General features: G+C 45.7%; 2 protein-coding genes across 19 annotated transcripts in view; one reads left to right on the forward strand and one right to left on the reverse strand.

Moving 5' to 3' along the window:
- Window positions 1-2,943, forward strand: part of RAPGEF1 (Rap guanine nucleotide exchange factor 1) — a 152,253-nt gene extending 149,310 nt beyond the window's left edge. For all 17 annotated transcript variants that reach the window (XM_067040463.1, XM_067040453.1, XM_067040461.1 and 14 more), the window contains one exon: window positions 388-2,943. In XM_067040463.1, coding sequence (XP_066896564.1) covers window positions 388-538 — 151 coding nt within the window. In that variant the 3' untranslated portion in view covers window positions 539-2,943. The remainder of the gene's footprint in view (window positions 1-387) is intronic.
- PRRT1B (proline rich transmembrane protein 1B) overlaps window positions 2,204-19,445 on the reverse strand; it is a 40,455-nt gene continuing 23,213 nt past the window's right edge. The window contains exons 5-6 of one of the 2 annotated variants that reach the window (XR_010841817.1): window positions 18,192-19,366; window positions 2,204-3,063 (exon numbers count right to left, since the gene is read on the reverse strand). Coding sequence is in view for 1 of the 2 variants with exons in the window: in XM_059071486.2 (XP_058927469.2) it covers window positions 19,217-19,366 (150 nt within the window). In the remaining variant the exon portion in view is untranslated. Of the gene's footprint in view, window positions 3,064-16,389; window positions 19,367-19,445 lie in introns of those variants that run through there. The other variant, XM_059071486.2, reaches the window with a different exon arrangement.

Consider the following 19,445-nt stretch of genomic DNA (forward strand, 5'->3'; position numbering starts at 1 on the left):
CCGAGGGACCGGGCGGGCAGGGCGCACGGAGCAGAGACCCATGGGGATCCAACAGCTGCTCCTTCCAGTGTGGCACAGGGCCTGCACCTAGAGCTGGCCGCCAGCTCGTCCTCTGCGATCCCTGGCCCTCCTGACTCCAGGGCCGTGGGGGGGGGTCTCCCTGGGGCCTCGTGCAGAGGGGAGCCTGGGTGCAGGGTGCTGCTCCGGGAGCCCCTGCACAGAGCAGAGCAGAGCTCTGGGGTGCAGCTCACGCTCGGAGTGCCAGCATCACACGTGGGCGCCTCTGCCCCGTGAGTCTGCTGGGGCGGCACACGCGGCACCTCCAAGGGCTCTTGGGGCTGTGGGGCCCACACTGGCTCTCACTGGCCCCCCTCCTCCCTCCACCAGGCATTATGACATCCGGAGGAACGACGATATCATAAACTTCTTCAATGACTTCAGTGACCACCTGGCCGAGGAGGCACTGTGGGAACTCTCTCTGAAAATCAAACCCAGGAACATAACACGGAGGAAAACAGACCGCGAAGAGAAGACCTAGGAGCAGGTGCCGCGAGCGAGGACAACGCGAGAGGCTCAGAGGGCCGCTCCGAGGCTGGAAGGGACTTTGGACCTGTTACGTGGCGGTGGCACGTGTCCTGGCCTCAGAGCCACCAGGCCCATGCAGGCCGCTGCTGTGCCGGGCAGGCGTCCGGAGCCGCAGCAGCTTCCTGCCCCTCCTCCGCAGGAGCAGACCCCCGGGCCGGGGGAGCCAGCGGGCGGTCTCACTGCTGAGTTGTGAACTGGGGGTTTGGGTTTGGTTTCTGCTTTTGCTCTGTCTTCCGCTCTCCCTCTCTCCCCCTCCCCCCAAGTCTGGGAGCAGCACAGGGACTTCAGCAGCAGCCCAGGAACGGTGGGAGTCTTCTGAATCGCCTGACAGATGAGTAGAGGCCCCAGGACCCTCGGGGCGGGGGCTGCTCTCCCCGTAACCTTCAGTGGGGTGGGCAGAGAGTAGAGGAGACCCGGGGAAGACTTCTGTCACTTGCCATATCCTACTTTTTAAGTGGAGGATGGTGTGAGCTTCTCACCTGGCCCAGAAGGGTACGGCAGGGGGCCTTTCAGCAGCCCCCGGGGCTGGGGCTCCCGTCGCGGTACCGGCCGGCCCGCCCGCCCTCGCTGGGTCACGAGCAGCAGCCGCGGCTGTCGTGTTTTCGCCCCTTCGCTTCCTCCGTCCCGTCCCACCGCCCCCCCCCCATCCTCTGGCGCCGTGGGAGCTGGGAAGCAGCGGCTGGAAAGGAAGGACTTGACCATCCAGGAAACACACTGTATCTGAGTTGGGGCCAGTAGCTCTTGGTGAGTTAATCCGGGGAGAGGGGAGGGCATCTCCGTTGGGGGGAGGGCCGGCAGCCCCCTCCTCTGTCGCTTGCCGTGTGCCTTAAACTCCATCTCCTCTCCGTCCCGCCCTGCGGGCTCCCCTCCTCCCTTGTGCTGAGCCTGGTGGGCCCAAAGGGGCTCCCCTTTGCTCATCAGACCTTCTGCCAGCCTGAGCGGCTCTCCCATGGGAAGGACAGGGTGTCCCCGAGAGGCCAGGCGCCCCCTGGGGTTGACGGCCGCAGCTCACCTGCCACACGGCAGCGAGATGCAGCGTCTCCGGGAGCAGCTGCTCTTTCCATCCTCCTCCTTCACTCCCGCTGCTGAGGTTGACAATCTGAGGTGAGGTCTGCGGGGGCTCTCCACCCCCACCGGCCTCTGTGCCAGCCAGACGTGGGCCTGCGGGCAGGCTGCCATCAGAACCCGCACGGCTGCCCCCAGGCCGCCCGCCTCCTGCGGGGGTCGTTTTACAGAATCGAGGGCTCACTTCTCCTGGGTTCGGGACTCGGGCAGGCGAACCGCAGGCTCAACCCGGGCTTAGCCCAGTTTAAACAGAACAAAAGAAAAGTAGAAAGCAACCTCTGCTAACTGTTCAAAGAGTCCTTCATGGGTCTTTGAACAGCTTTTATCAAGAAGCTGTTTGTCCTGCGCACCGAGGGGAGGAATCTGTGAAATGTCGGTTACGACCCCTCAGGCAGCGATGCTGCGGCGGGCGGAACGCGTCACTTTATTATTTAAAGAGTGTGTGTATAGAGTCGCTGGTTATGAACAATATTGTGTGTGGGGTTGGGTTTTAGTTTGTTCCCGCTTTTGTAAGTCCTCTCATTTCAGTCTTTCCCTCCTTCCCAGGCCCTGCTCTGCCGCGGTGGGCAGCCGCCGTGCGCTCAGGGGCAACGGGCCGTGTGGGCTGCGGTTCCCTGGGGCCTCCCTCCACGGGCGGGCAACTGCCGAGGCCGCGCTTCAGGCCCGGTGTCCCAGCCGCCAGCTGGCCGGGGCTCAGGGGCTTCACCGCCCCTCAATTCAAAACAGACCCTGCACCCACACCTCCCCCTCCTTGCCGGGAGCCCTGGCTCTGAGCTGAGGCACGGGGCAGGCAGTGCAGGTGGACAAGGGGCCGGTGTGGCCAGGTGACCTTGCATGAGGACAGCGGGTGCAATGTGTGTTTTAACTTATTGGCTGACAGGCTTCCCCACCTTGACCTCATTGAGACACATTCTGGCTCTGGGAGTTGCCAGCCTGGCTGTGGTTTGTCTGTCTCAGGGGCCGGATCAGGTGTACGAATCAGTCTTTATGACAAAGACACCCTCGGGAGGATTCGTTCCCTGCAGAGGCAGTTCTCACCTGCAGGTGTGGGTGGATCAGGGCGAGGGCAGGCACGCGCCAGGGCTGAGTTAAACCCCGATTCTGAGCAGTGCCTCCCTCCCACGGCCCCGCCCTCCCCAGTGTTACATTGTAATATATCCCCGACTAACCTGGCTGATGGTGGCATCTTCCTGCAGACATTTCAAACCTGTAACTTTTATATGAAAGGAAAATAAACACAGATGAAAGCTGTGGCCACCTGTGTACCACATGCCGCGTGTGTCGAAGTGACAACTGAGCTGTCTCCTTTCTGTGACCTCCTCGTGGGCTGGGCGCCTGGCAGGTGCAGGGGGAGTTGGGGAGGTCTTTTGTCCCCATCTCTGTGGTCCCTTCTCTGTTCCCCAGTTTCTCCATCTGGAAGTGGGGGTAATGACAGCTCTACCTTATACAGTCTGTGAAGGCTCAGCAAGTTATACCTGGAACAGTATCTGGTGAGCTGTCACCACTATTGTTACTTAGCATATATCGAATATCAAGCACTTTGGAGGCAGCTTTACCTCACTGAATCCTCTTAATTTAAAAATGATACAAGTGAAATACTACAACCATAATAAGTACTGCAAAGAAGAGGTACTTAACATTAAAGAAATTAAGTTGGATTTGAAATCCACTCACAAACATCAGGTCCAGACAGGCTTAACAGGTAATTTATGCTAAACAAACAGGTAGCTTCAGTCTTACGCGAATGCCCCTGAGAACAGAAGAAGGGAAACACTTCTCAACTTGTTTTATGAGTGGAATACAACCTTGACACCAAATCCAGACAAGGACAAGAAAGAAAATTACTGATGGCAAAATTACTGATGCAAAAATTATCATCTTAGCAACCCCAAACCAGTGATGACGTAAAACTCAAGACTCCCCACTGGGCACATCCTCAAATGCGGATGGAGTGATGATAGTACTTGATCCCTTTTCTTAGACCCTTATTTGGGCATTCCCATCTGGTACACCTTTCCTTCCTGGGGAACTGAGGTGTGCCACCTCCATGTGCACTTTCTCCACCATGGCATACTTAGATTCCAGGTGTTGAGGTGGCAGAGCCCTAACTGGAGGGAGCCCAGTCAGGGACCACTCCCACTGTTCCACACTGGGCTTTACACGAATGAAAAATGAATTTGCACTTACTACTAATAAGCTGCTGAGATTTCGGGGCTTGTAAGTTTTCACAACGTGGCCTAGCCTCTCGTGAATAAACTACATTAACAGATTAAAGGAAGAACACCATATAATCACCACAGTAGTCAGAAAGACCACTGTTAAAAAATTAAAACACCCATTCATAGTTTTTAACAGTCTTAGGTAAGTACAAATCAAAAACTTCCTTAATCTAATAAATGTTACTTTCTAAAATCCTATGAAAATGTTACACTTAATGATGAAATATTTAAAGAAGTTCCTTTAAAATAGAACAAGGTAAGAATCCCACTGTCACCTTGTCTTTCATTGTTGTACTGGAGATACTAGCCAATGCAACAAGAAAAGAATATTAACTTAAGAGATTAGTAAGAAAATCACAGTAGTTAACAACGAACTACTAGAAAACATAATTCTTAAAATATCCAGTTTATACTAACATCACAATTCTTAAGGTACTAGGAATAAACCCAATAAGAGATGTATAAGAACTTATAGGAAAAAGGGTAATCTAGCAAGAGACTATAACATTTGTAAATATTTACACACCCAAATAGGAGCAACCTAAATATACGAAGCAAATAGTAACAGACTTAAAGGGAGAATAAACAGCAATACAGTAATAGTAGGGGACTTTAATACCCCACTTACATCAATGGATAGATCATCCAGACAGAGAATCACTAAGCAAACACTGGCCTTAAACACATTAGACCAGATGGACTTAAAGATACATACAGAGCATTCCATCCAAAAGCAACAGAATACATTCTTCTAAGAGCACATGGAACATGCTCCAGCATAAGTAACATGTTAGGCCACAAGTTGTTGTAAATGTACAAAGATTGAAATCATATCAAGCATCTTTGCCAGTCACAATGGTATGAAACTATAGAAATTACAAGAAAATGGGAAAATCCAAAAATATACAGAGATTAAACAATATACTACTGAGCAACTAATAGGTCAAAGAAGAAAATAAAAAATACATTAAGACAAATGAAAATGGAAATACAACATATCAAAACTTACGGGATGCAGCAAGAGCAGCTCTAAAAGGGAAATTCATCATAATAAACACCTAAATCAAGAAACAAAAAGCTCAAATAAACACTCTAAATTTCAAGGAACTAGAACAAATGAAACCCAAAGTTAGTATAAGGAAGAAAATAAAACATTAGAATGGAAATAAAATACAGACTAAAAAGACAATAGAAAAGATCAGTGAAAGAGCTGGTTCTTTGAAAAGATAGCTAAAGGTTTGTCCATTTTGTTTAAACTCACCAAGAAAAAGTACTCAAAATCAGAAATGAAAGAGGAGCTATTACAACTGATACCACAGAAATACAAAGGCTCCTAAGAGACTTCTGTGAACAATTATATGTCAACAAATTTGATGACCTAGAAGACACAAATAAAAACCTAGAAGACACAGGTAAATACCTAGACACATACAACCTACCAACACTGAATCATGAAATAAATCTGAACGACCGATTACTAGTAAGGAGATTGAATCAGTAATCAAAAACCTCTCAACAAACAAAAGTCTGGGACCAGATGGCCTCACTAGTGAATTCTACCAAACATTCAAAGAAGAAGTAATATCAGTTCTTCTCAAACTCTTCCAAAAACTAGAAGAGGAGGGAATACTTCCAAACTCTTAAAAAAAAAAAAAAAAAAGCCAGCATTACCCTGTCACCAAAAACAGATGAGAATGCCACAAGAAAACTACAGGCCAATATCCCTGAGGAACAAAGATGCAAAAATCTTCAACAAAAAATATTAGCAGACAAAATTCAACAATATACTAAAAGGATCATACATCATTAGCAAGTTGGATCTACTCCAGAGATGAAAGGATGGGTCAACATCTGCAAATCAATGTGATACACCACATTAACAAAATGAAGGATAAATACCAAAGACCATCTCAATAGATATTGTAAAAGCATTTGATAAAATTCAACATCATTTATGATAAAAATCTCTCAACAAAATGGGTATAGAGGGAACATACCTCAACATTATAAAAGTCATATATGACAAACCCACAGCTAACACCATAGTGGTGAAAAGCTGAAAGCTTTTCCTTAAAGATCAGAACAAGACAGACACGGGAAAAATAAATAAATTTAAAAATAAAGAAATTCCCTGGCAGTCCAGTGGTTAGGACTCAGTGCTTTCACTGCTGTGGTGGGGGTTTAATCCTTGGTCAGGGAACTAATGAGATCCCGCAAGCCACACAGTGCAACCAAAAATATATATATATCAGGACAAGACAAGGATGCCCACTGTCACAACTTTTATTCAACATAAGTATTAGAAATCCTAGCCAGAGCCAGTTAGGCAAGAAAAAGAAACAAAAGGCATTCACATTGAAAAGGAAGATACAAAACTATTTGCAGATGACATGATATTATATATAGACAACACTGGACTCCATCAAAAACTGTTAGAACTAATAAATTCAGTAAAGTTGCAGAATGCAAAATCGATGTACAAAAATGTTATGTATCTATACACTAATAGTGAATTATAAGAAATTAAAGGACTTCCCTGGTGGCACAGTGGTTAAGAATCCACCTGCCAATGCAGGGGACATGGGTTCAATCCCTGGTCCCAGAAGATCCCACATGCCATGGAGCAACTAAGCCCGTGCACCGCAACTACTCTAGAGCCCGTGAGCCACAACTACTGAGCCCGTGTGCCACAACTACTGAAGCCCGTGTGCCTAGAGCCTGTGCTCTGCAACGAGAAGCCACCGCAATGAGAAGCCCAAGCACCACAACAAAGAGTAGCCCCCACTTGCCGCAGGTAGAGAAAGCCCACACACAGCAACAAAGACCCAACGCAGCCAAAAAAAATTAATGAATTTTAAAACCATCTCATTTATAATATACACTTTACAATTGCATCAAAAAGAAGAGAATACCTAGGAATAAATTTAACCAAGGAGGTGAATGACCTGTACACTAAAAATTTTAAGACATTAGTGAAAGAAATTGAAGAAGACAAATAAATAGAAAGATATTTTGTACTCATGGATTGGTAGAACTAATATTGTTAAAATGTCCATATTACCCCAAGCAATCTACAGATTCAATGCAATTCCTATCAAAATTCCAATGGCATTTTTCACAGAAATAGGAGAAACAATCCTAAGATTTGTGTGGAACCACAAAAGACCTTGAATAGCCAAAGCAATCTTGAAAGAGAAGAACAAAGCTGGAGCCATCATGGTCCCTGTATCAAACTATATTACAAAGCTATAGTAATCAAAACAGTATGGTATTGGCATAAAAACAGACATAGATCAACGGAACAGAAGAGAGAGCCCAGAAGAATATCAACACATATATCGTCAATTTATGGCAAAGGAGCCAAGAATACACAATGCGGAAAGGACAGTCTCTTCAATAAATGGTGTTGGGAAAACCACTATCTTACACCATACCCAAAAATTAACTCAAAATGGATTAAAGACTTGAATGTAAGACCTGAAACCAGAAAACTCCCAAAGGAAAACACAGGCAGTAAGCTCTTTGACATCAGTCTTGATAACGATTTTTTAGATTTGAAGCCAAAAGCAAAACAATACAAGTTGGGACTACAACAAAGTAAAGTTTCTGCACACAAAAGAAACCATCAACAAAATGAACTGACAACCTATCAAACGGGAGAAAATATCTGCAAATCATATACCTAATAAGGGGTTGATATCCAAAATACATGAAAAAACTCATACAACTCAATAGCAAAAAAAAAATACTTTTTGAAAATGGGCAGGAGATCTGAACATTTTTCTAATGAAGACATACAGATGGCCAACAGATACATGAAAAGATGCTTAACATCACTCATCATCAGGGAAATGCAAATCAAAACCACAATGAGATATCACCCCACACCTGTTAGAATGGCTCTCATCAAAATGAAAAGAAATAAAAAGTATTGATGAGGAGGTGGGAAAAAGGGAATCCTTGCGCACTGTTGGTGGGAATGTAAATTGGTGCGGCTACTATGGAAAACAGTATGGAGATTCCTGAAAAAATTAAAAATAGAACTACTGTATGAACCATCAATTCTACTTCTAGGTATTTGTCTGAAGGAAACAAAAACACAAACTTAAAAAGCTATATATGTAAGTGGTGCTGGGAAAACTGGATGCTACGTGTAAAAGAATGAAATTAGAGCACTCCCTAACACCATACACAAAAATAAACTCAGAATGGATTAAAGACCTAAATGTAAGCCCAGACACTATAATAAAACTCTTAGAGGAAGACATAGGCAGAACACTCTTTGACATAAATCACAGCAACATCTTTTTTGACCCATCTCCTAGAGAAATGAAAATTTAAACAAATGGGACCTAGTTAAACTTAAAAGCTTTTGCACAGCAAAGGAAACCATAAACAAGACGAAAAGACAACCCTCAGAATGGGAGAAAATATTTGCAAATGAAGCAACTGACAAAGGGTTAATCTCCAAAATTTACAAGCAGCTCATACAGCTCAATATCAAAAAAACCAACCAAATCAAAAAAATGGGCAGAAGACCTAAATAGACATTTCTCCAAAGAAGACATACAGATTGCCAACAAACATATGAAAAGATGCTCAACATCACTAATGATTAGAGAAATGCAAATCAAAACTACCATGAGGTATCACCTGGCACCAGTCAGAATGGCCATCATCAAAAAATCTACAAACAGTAAATGCCAGAGAAAAGGGAAGCCTCGTACACTGCTGGTGGGAATGTAAATTGATACAGCCACTATGGAAAACAGTCTGGAGGTTCCTTAAAAAACTAAAGAACTACCATATGACCCAGCAATCCCACTACTGGGCATATACACCCAGAGAAAACCATAATTCAAAAAACATGCACCCCAATGTTCATAGCAGCACTATTTACAATAGCCAGGACATGGAAGCAACCTAAATGTTCATTGACAGAGGAATGATAAAGAAGGTGTTATACATATATACAATGGAATATTACTCAGCCATAAAAAGGAATGAAATTGGGTCATTTGTAGAGACGTGGATGGACCTAGAGAGTGTCATACAGAGTGAAGTCAGAAAGAGAAAAGCAAATATCGTATAATAACACATTTATGTGGAATCTAGAAAAATGGTATAGATGATCTTATCGGCAAAGCAGAAACAGAGACACATGTCAAGAACAAATGTATGGATACCAAGGGGGAAAGAGGTGGGGTTGGAGGAATTGGGAGACTGGGATTGACACACACATTATTGATACTATGCATGAAATAGACAGCTAATGGGAACATACTGTATAGCACAGGGAACTCTACCTAATACACTGTGGTGACCTAAATGGGAGGTAAGTCCAAAAGGGAGGGGATATCTGTATGTGTATGGCTGATTCACTTTGTTGTGCAGTGGAGGCTAATACAACATGGTAAAGCAACCAGACTCCAATAAAAATTACTTTAAAAAATTAAACTAGGGGCTTCCCTGGTGGCGCAGTGGTTGAGAATCCGCCTGCCGATGCAGGGGATGCAGGTTCGTGCCCCAGTTCGAGAGGATCCCACGTGCCGCGGAGCGGCTGGGCCTGTGAGCCATGGCTGCTGAGCCTGCGCGTCCGGAGCCTGTGCTCTGTAATGGGAGAGGCCACAACAGTGAGAGACCCGTGTACCGCAAAAAAAAAAAAAAAAAGTAAATTTTAACAAGCTATGTGTGTGTGTAGGAGGGGTTATGAAAGCAGATACATTTTTATCTTTCTATAACAACAAACAAAGCTATATGCACCCCAATGTTCATGGCAGCATTATTTACTAGAGCTAAGCCATGGAAGCAACCTAAGAGTCCACCAACGGATGAATGGATAAAGAAGTGGCATATATATATATACACAATAGAATATTATTCAGCCAGAAAAAATGAAATTTTGCCGTTTGCAACAGCAAAGATGATCCTGAGGGCATTATGCTAAGTGAAATAAGCCAAAGAAAGAAAAATACCATATGGTCTCACTTATATGTGGAATCCAGAGAAAAAAAAAAAAAAAAAAACGACCTAGTTCACAGGTGTAGAGAACAGACTGGTGGTTGCCTGAGGTAGGAGAGGTGGGTGAAATGGGTGAAGGGCGTCAGAAGGTATAGATTCTCAGTTACGCGATAAGCCGTGGGGGCGTCACGTACAGCCTCATCACTGCGGTTGGTAACGCCGCGCTGCACATCTGAGAGTCGCTCGTAGGGTAGATATTCTTCTTGTCATCACAAGAAAAACACGTTTATAACTGTGATGATGGATGTTAACCGGGTTTTATTGTGATCATTTCACAATATATATAAACATCAATCGTTGCGTTGTACACCTGAAACTAATCCTATAGGTCAATCATGCCTCTATGAAATTATATTTTTTTTAATGAAAAATAAGTTTTCATTTAAAAATAATAAAGACCTTAATAGTTGAGAGATACACATATTCATGGGTAGGAAGATTAAGTTTCTTAAAGATGTCAGTTATCCCCCATATTAATGTATATATTTCAAAACGATTCCAAAGAAAATCCCAACAGGATTTTATATGGTTCTTGACAAGTTTATTCTAAAAACGCTTAAGAAGGAATTTTCCACTTCTGGGAATAGCACACTCAGTAATTCAGACCAGCCATCCTGCTAGGAAAGCCGTACTTTTAAATCCCTGCCTGAATTCATCAGAGAGCTGTAGCAGGTGAAGGAAGAATCACTGGGCCAGGATTCACGAGGGGACAGAAATCCAGGGAGGAAGGCTGATATTTGGGGTCACATTCCTGCCAATCCCAGAAGAGGTGTCTGAGAGGCTCGGCGGCACTTCTGAGAAAAGGGAGATTTAAAAAAAAAGTCCAGAATGCATATTTTGAGACCCCAAAGGAGATGCATTCCAGCTGTGTGACTGCGAGTATACCGGCCCTCACAGCCCTGTACCAACACAGCTTCAGTCTGGATTCCTAGCACCCAGGCACCTGCCAGGAACAAATGCAAAGCCTCACTGGAGGAGGCTGACATCATCTTAGGCCTCAAGATATTTAATTTTCATATACAACAAAAAATAACCAGGAACACAAGCAGACAAAGAAGCATGAACAGAAGAAGACCAGAAACAAAGGACAGAATCAGACCTGCAGGGGCTGGGATTTTGGAGTTACCAGAGGTAGTTGTGAAAGCACAACACATACCCTGTCTAGGTGTAAGACACAACTGAGAATCTCAGCAAGTAATTGGAAAACAGAGGGAAAGTGGAAATTCTAGAGCCAAAAAATGCATTAACTGATATAAGGAACTCAGTGAATGTGTTTAACAAAACTGGGACTTCCCTGGCGGTCCAGTGGTAAAGAATCCGCCTTGCAACGCAAGGGACGCGGGTTCGATCCCTGGTCGGGGAACTAAGATCCCACGTGCCGCGGGACAACTAAGCCCACGCGCCACAACTACTGAGCTCGCGCACCTCAACTAGAGCCCGCGTGCCACCAACTCCAGAGCCCACGCGGCCTGGAGCCTGCGCGCCACAGCCGGAGAAGGAAAACACGTGCGCCACAACTAGAGAGACGCCCGTGCTCCACAACGAAGAGCCTGCGTGCCAACGAAGATCCCGCATGCCTCAACTAAGACCCGACGCAGCCAAAAATAAATGATAAATCTTTAGAAAAACAGAATTAGTGAACTGGAGATAGATTAGGGGCTAGGTGTGGAATGAAGTGTGAAGAGAGAAAAGTATGGACAAAACACAGGCAGGAAGAGGCGGGATGAGAAGTCTAACTGGAGTGCCAACAGAAAAGGAAAAAACAAAGTAGAAGCAATGTTCATAGCAGTATTATTCACGATAGCCAAAAAGTGGAAATAATGCAAATGTCCACCAACTGGTCAAAGGGTGAACAAAACCTACTTCCATACCATGGAACACCATTTAGCACTGAAAAGGAATGAACTGACACACACCACGGATGAACCTCAAAAACACGGGTATGAAGAGGATGCCAGAAGCAAGAAAGACGGTATACTTCCTGCTTCTGTTTAAATGAAATGTACGGAAAAAGCAAACCTGGAGACGGAGAGCAGACCGGTGGTTGCCCGCGAGTGGAAACAGACTGCAGATGGCATGAGGGACCCTCTGGGGTGATGGAATTGTTTAAAAACTGGTTCACGGCGATGGTTACACAACTTTGTACTAAATTTAATGTTATACTCAAAATGACATGCAGATCACACCTCAATAAAGCTGTTTTTAAAGAATTTTCCAAAACCGATGGCGCCAGTCATCAGTTTCTCATTCCTCACGTCCACGTCTCCCCTTTATCTGCTGCTCTGCAGCGAGCAGTTCCCGTGTGCAGGGAGCACAGGCTTTTGTCCCTGGAGGGGTCCTGCAGCAGGCGCCGGCTCCAGGTGTGGAGACCGCTTTCTTCTTCTCGCTCTGACCGCAGGGCTCCTAGAGGCCCGTGTCGGGAGGCACCGGGTGCTTTCTGCCCCAGCCACGCCCTCTACCCACACCTGCTGTCTCTCGGCAAGCCTGCAGCCCAGCCTGGCCTGCTCATCCTCTCACTGCGGCCCCCAGGCCTTGTGCCACCCTGTATGCATGCCCACCTGCCAGCCTTGGCTCAGCCAGCTCTGAACCAGCTCTGGCCTGGGTGACCCAGTCTGTTTCCCAGCACCCCCCGTGGACTGTAACCACCCCTTCTCCAACGAGCTCTGAACCCTGGCATAGGGACTTGGGCCCTCCTGCGTTTTGCTTTCCTCGGGCATTCACCTTCACCCTTGGGTAACTTTAGCACTCCCTCTACACCTTCGTAGTCACTCTTCTCTCACAGTTAATAATTCTTTATGTTAATCTTTCTCTGTTCAAATTATTCCATGGTTTATGCCTTCTGATTGGTCCTTGACTGAAAAACATCAAGCCCTAAATTCAAGAAGCCTTACGAATCCCAAGCAGGATAATTAAAAAGAAATACAGTGGTCCCGCAGTATCCACAGGGGATCGGTTCCAAGACCCGCTTTGATACCAAAATCCACCGAAGTTCAGGTCCCAGAGTCAGCCCTCTGTACCCACGGGGTCAGCACCGAGTCAACCTCAAATCTTAAACAGTATGTGACCCCGCAGCTGGTTGGGCCCACAGATAGGGAGGGCTGACTGTACACATCTAAGCACAGCACCGTTAACCTTCTGAAAGACAAAGACAGGAAGAACATCTTTAAGAGGATACAGAAGGAAAAAAAAAAGGACACAGTACCTTCAAAGGTAACAGTGAATGAGACTCCCCAAGTAGAAGCACCTGGGGAGAGAAGTCGCTGGAATAGCTTCAGTACTGAGAGAAAAGCACCGACCACACTTCCACACTCACTCTAAATCTCTCTCATGAATGAAGGTAAAAATCACGATGTTGTCAAGCAAACAGAAACAGAATTCATCACAAGCAGACCTACACCCAGACAAGACTGAACAGTGTTTTCAGGCCAAAGGGAAATAATCCCAAATGGAAAATCAGATATGCAGGAGAGAAGGAAAAAGCCACAAAAAACAGTCAACATGTGGGTAAACCTAAATGAGCATGAACTGTATGAACAATAATCGTGTCTCATGGAGGTTTAAAATATGGAGAATTAAAATACAAACCAACGGTGTGTGATTCAGGAAGAAGACACGTGGAGTTAGAGTATTCTCGAATTAGTTCTTGAATTGTCTAGAACGGAGAAAAAGTACTAGGCCATGGGCTTCCCTGGAGGCGCAGTGGTTGAGAGTCCGCCTGCCGATGCAGGGGACGCGGGTTCGTGCCCCGGTCCGGGAGGATCCCACGTGCCGCGGAGCGGCTGGGCCCGTGAGCCGTGGCCGCTGAGCCTGCGCATCCGCAGCCTGTGCTCCGCGACGGGAGAGGCCACAACAGTGAGAGGCCCGCGTATCGCAAAAAAAAAAAAAAAAAAGTACTAGGCTTTCAGAAGTCAAGAATGCAAGTGTGTAGTCTCTAGGGCACCACTATAGAGTGAAAGAATGCATAACTGCCAAGCCAATAGAGAAAAGATATAAGGTACACTCATCAAAAAGATTTAACAATTTCTAAATATGTATGCATCTAATTACATAGCCTCAAAATATCTAAAGCAAGGGCCGACATGGAGAAATGGACAAATCTGAGATGCTAATGGGAAGTTTTAACACATGCCCCTGAGGAACACTGTAAGCAATGACTAATCTTACACGGCACTTCCAAAAAGAAAATGAGAATCCCTTCCCAACCCTCGTAATGGGACCAACATAACCCTGCTACCAAAACCATAAACAAAAACGAAAATTACAGATCAATTTCACTTATGAACACAGATGCCTAAGACCCTAAACAAAATATCCACAATCTTTGATATAGAAAAAGGATAACACATCATGATCAAGATGGGTTTGTTCCACGAATGAAAAGTTACTTTAACATTTGAAAATCGACATTAAGTCACCATATTAACAGAATTAGATAATTTTCTCAGTGGATATGTAAAAGTAATTTAATAAAATTCAATATCCATGCATGATTTTTTAAAACTCTTAGCAGGGCTTCCCTGGTGGCACAGTGGTTAAGAATCCGCCTGCCAATGCAGAGGACACAGGTTCGAGCCCTGGTCCAGGAAGATCCCACATGCCGTGGAGCAACTAAGCCCAAGGGCCACAACTACTGAGCCTGTGCTCTAGAGCTCGCGTGCCACAACTACTGAATCCCACACACCTAGAGCCCGTGCTCCGCAACAAGAGAAGCCACTGCAATGAGAAGCCTGTGCACCTCAACGAAGAGCAGCCCCGCTCACCACAATCAGAGAAAGGCCACGCACGGCAACAAAGACCCAACGCAGCCAAAATTAAAATTAAAAAATTTATGTTTTAAAAAAACTCTTAGCAAAATAGAAATAGAAGAATACTTCCTTAATCTGAAAAAGGATATCTATCTTTTACAAAAAAACAGAATGTTGAAGCTTTCCTTTTGAAACAAGGAGAAAGGTAAGGTTGCCCACGGTCAGCACTGCTATTCAGCACTGTACCTGGGGGGCCCCGGCCAGTGCAGGAAGGAAAACACACGAAAGACTAAAAGCTGGAAAGGAAGATAAGAAGCTCATTATATATAGATGGTAATACTGTGTAAATAGAAAATTCAACAGGCTCTCCAGAGAAGTTACCAGAATAAGTGAATTTAGAAAGCATGCTGGGTTCAAAGTCAATCATCTAGAATCAACTGCATTTTTGTACGCTAGCAAGTAACAAAAAAAAAAAAAATTAAAGTGATCATATTTATAATAGCATGAAAAATCAAATACCTAGGGATACTAACAAAATGTGCAAACTTTCTGCACACACAAAAAAATCGAGGGAACTGTTTAAACGACCTACTAAACAAATAAGGAGATTCACCATGTTTGTTGGAAAACAGCAGTTAAGATGTCTGTTGTCCCCAAATTAATCTATAGATTTAAAGCAGAGTCAAAATCCCAGTTTTTTAGGAGGTGAAAATTGACATATTAATTCTAAAATTTATTATAAATACAAATGATTTTAAATGACCAAGAATCTTAAAGATGGCGGAAGGACCTGACCCACTCAATGTCCAGACTTACTATCAAGTCCCAGGTATGAGGTATGAGAGTGGTAACAAGAATAGACAAATGGATCTCTAGGATCTAGTCCAGGTGGGTAGCAGACCTAAATGTGAAAAAAAATCCGAAAAGCTTCTAGATCTTGAAGACTACGTAAGAGAACATCTTCATGACCTAGGAGTAGGGAAATTTTTCTGAAGCCTTAAAAAAGCATTATCCATAAAGGAAAAGATAAATTTGAATATATTACAACTGAGAACTTCTTTTCTATCGGATGCACCATTAAGAGAATGAAAAGCAAAGCTACAAACTAGGAGAGGATATTTGCAATCCCTGAATCTAACATAGGACTCATATCTAGAAAACACTAAAGAACTCCTCTGAACTGATAAAAGACATAAAAACGGGCACAAGACTTAAACAAGTACATTATAAAACGAGAGATCCAAACAGCTGATGAGCATATGATAAAAAGCCCAATAGCATTCCTCAGAAAAATGCAAACTAAAGCCACAATGAAATACCACTGCAGTTTTAACGACCAGAAGCACTCAAATGTAAAAGACTGACAAACGCCAGGGATTGATGAGTTTGTGGAACAACTGAACTCCCGTCGCCTGCTGGTGGGAACGCGAAATGACGCAAACCACTTTGGAAGGGCGGCATCTGATCGAAGCTTTATCTTACACACAACTTCCTCAGGAGAGCCGTTCTTTACCACTCTCCAAGGCCAAACACCCCTAGGCCACAGCGGGGTGGTTCTAAGACACACACGTGTGAGCACCTCTGAAATCAGGGTGCACCCTAAGGTAAGCAGAGCTCTCACTCCAGATTTGCCCCAGTCACCTCTCCTTCGCGGCCCTTCAGCCACAACACGGACAAATGTCTGTCGAAATGGACTGCCTTCTTCACTCCTGTGAATCCTGAAACTGGAATTACTGGGTCAAAAGACATGCACATGTTTTCCAGTTATTTTTTAATTACACAGCACATGAGTACACACCCATATTTTAAAATCCAGCACAAACCCTCCTGTAGCCCCAGTCCCTCCCCAAAGGCAGCCACTCGCGGCAGTTCGCAACGTATCCTTCTACACTGTTCTTTGCACTCACGTGCATATTAAGATATGGTACACATATGCCTAGAAGCTACCATCAGCCTACTTTCCACAAAGATGGTAGCAATACACATCTACCAGTAATAAATGAGAGGGTCAGGCCTTTGCCACCTCTAGAACCGATCTTTCTAATTTTTCCCCGATCTGGTAAGTAAAAATCATCTCATGGCTTAAGTCTGTACTTGCCTTATACACAGAACTCAAATCCATCTCTCCCTCGTATCTGGAATATTCTAGATTTTAGGAGGGCTCCCCTTCCACACTGCCTGACACCCTGAAGTTACACAGATAGTCTCCTAAGCGTTCATCTACGATTGGTAGAGCTTTATTTCACACTACTTAGCTCTTTAATCCATCTGGAATTTATTTTTACATACAATAGGAGGAGAATAATTATTTTTCCAACCAGAGCGTCAACTCTGCTTACTGTCGGCCCTCCCTGACTCACTCAATTAAAATGCCATTTTGGTCAGATGTTAATGTCCCATATATACTTGGAATGTTTTCTGGACTTTGTTTTTCACTGATCCATCTCTGTGGCAAAGCCATACTGCGCCTTGCTTATTGTAGCTTTATCGTAAGTTTCAAAATCTGGTGAAGAAAGTCCTCCCTCATGAAACTTTGAAAAATTATTAGCAGTTTTTGCACATTTTCCTTCCATATTAATTTTTAAAAAACATCTTTTTCAGTCTTAAAAGCTTGGCTTTCTTGTTGGAAGTTCATTAAACCTGTTTATTTAAGAAGGCTAGATATTTTTATGATACTACATCTTCCTATCCAGATATTTTGTTCTTTGCTCTTTTGAGAGGAGTTTGGGCCTTTTTGAGAGCTAGCTGTCCTGGACTCCTTGTACTTTACAATACATGCACTTTCCTTCCAAAAAACTAAACTAAAATAAAATTATTCTCTTCATTTGGATCTGGATCTTTCCTGTTAAGTTTATTCCTAGGTTTTACTGTTTTTATCACTATTGTGAGTGGAATTTTAAAGTTTTTCCACTTTTACCTGAATATTGCTGTTGACTATTGTATACTTTGTATCCAATCACTTCTCTGAGTTGTCTTATTTTGATTTTTTCATTGACTCTTGGATATTCTAGCTAGAGTATCATTTTGTCTCTTCTAGTTTTCACACTACACATGTAGCTGTTTTTTACATTAGCTAGAACCTCAAAACAATGTTGAACAGAGACTCTAGGGGGCACCCATGGCTTGGTCCTGGTTACAGTGGTTTCAGTAATTTCCCACTTAACACAGGATACGCTGTTGGTTCATCTACCAGCTTCAGCAGCACCTGGGAGCTCATTAGAAATGCAGGCTCTCAGGCCCTACTTACTGAATCAGGATCTGCATTTTAATAGGATTTCCCAGGTGTTTCGTAATGTACTTTCAGGTTCAAGGCACACTGGTCCAGATGATTTCTTTCCACCCTGGTTTTAGCTAAGAGTTTAGCGACAGGAGGAGCTATGGCAGTTGGGGTCTACCAAATGCTTCGTGGCATCTACAGACCCCTAAAAAACAGCTTCCTCCTTTTTCGCGGCAATCATGCATTTTAGGGTTTGATAAGCTAATTCTGGGCCAGCCCGTGTCCCAGCCCGTGAGGCCACCTCTCAGGCTCCGAGCATCGCCACTCCCCACCACCTACCTCCGCATCCTCATCTCGCCAGCCCCTGGAGCGTTTCGGGAGCCGGGATGGGCTGTCGTCCTGCTTCAGCCCCCAGAAAGCACCTGATTTAACTTGAGCTGTCACTCTTTTACGGCTCGGCCAGGGGGCCCCCTTCCTCCTCTCTAGATGCAGATGGATTTCCTTGCTCTCTCATCACCTTTGGCCCACGAAAGACCCTCCAGAAATTCCCGCCGTCGGTACCCAGCGGCTCCACGGCCGCGTGCCCAAGTCAGACACCGCGCTGCAGAGGCTGGGAAAACCCCAGCATCTCAGAGGGGCCGGCGTGGGAGCCCCAGGGCCCAGCTGTGGACAGATGCGTCCTGCTCACCCTAAAGTGACCCAGGGCGAGCAACAGCCCCGACGCAGCAACGAGACGCTCTGCCCGGGGTGTTGCTGTTTGTCTACTGACCGGATGTCGTGGCCTTGGTTTCTGGACGCGGGGTCATCAGGAGAGAGCCTGACCCCCCGGACGGGGCTGGGATGCAGCACGACCGGCCAGGAGCGACCCAGGAGAGAGGAGGCCGCTCCTCTCAACTCCCCAACAGGGAGAAAGAAAGCCCAGCAGCTCTGCCCTGGGATCCCAGGGCTGGGCTGGGCTGGGCTGGGCTGGGCAGTGGGGAGGCCAGAGGTGGCAACGTGCTTCCAGATGTGGCTCTGAGGACAGTGAGGGTACTGGCCCCTCGGCTGGTCTCTCAGGGGTCAAGTGAAGGCCAGGGGCATGGGGGCACTGCCAGCACAGTTCCAGGAAGACCTCAGGCCCCTGTACTACAGCTGGGCCTGGGCCCTGGGGCCACCTCGGGCTAGGACACTGCCTGAGGCCACCTGCAAGGGCAGAGGCCCAGCCATGAGTGTGCTGAAGGCTGCAAAGCCCATCTTCTTCTGAGCCTACCCAGGTGCCCTCTAGGTGACAGATGGCCACCGGCAGGGATCCAAGTCCGCAGAAAGAGTCTGGCCAGGTCAGGAGTCCCTGGGTGTCCTGACGTCCCCGAAGGAGCCAGCAGCCCTCAGGGCAGGTAGAGTGCTACCAGCACGTAGATGACCCAGCTGGTGGACACGAAGACCCCAAAGAACAGGCTGAAGAGCACAAGCGAGCGGGCCTTGCGCGAGGCCTCCTCAGCCTGGGCCAGGTCCCCCCTGCCCAGGGCCGCACGAGTCTGCAACGAGATGGGGGGGGGTGAGCGGACACAGAGCCCCCACTGCCTCCCGAGGCACCGCCGGGCCCGGCCCCAGTGC

Source organism: Kogia breviceps, chromosome 8 (assembly GCF_026419965.1).
Source record: "Kogia breviceps isolate mKogBre1 chromosome 8, mKogBre1 haplotype 1, whole genome shotgun sequence".
In the NCBI taxonomy this organism is placed as follows: Eukaryota; Metazoa; Chordata; class Mammalia; order Artiodactyla; family Physeteridae; genus Kogia; species Kogia breviceps.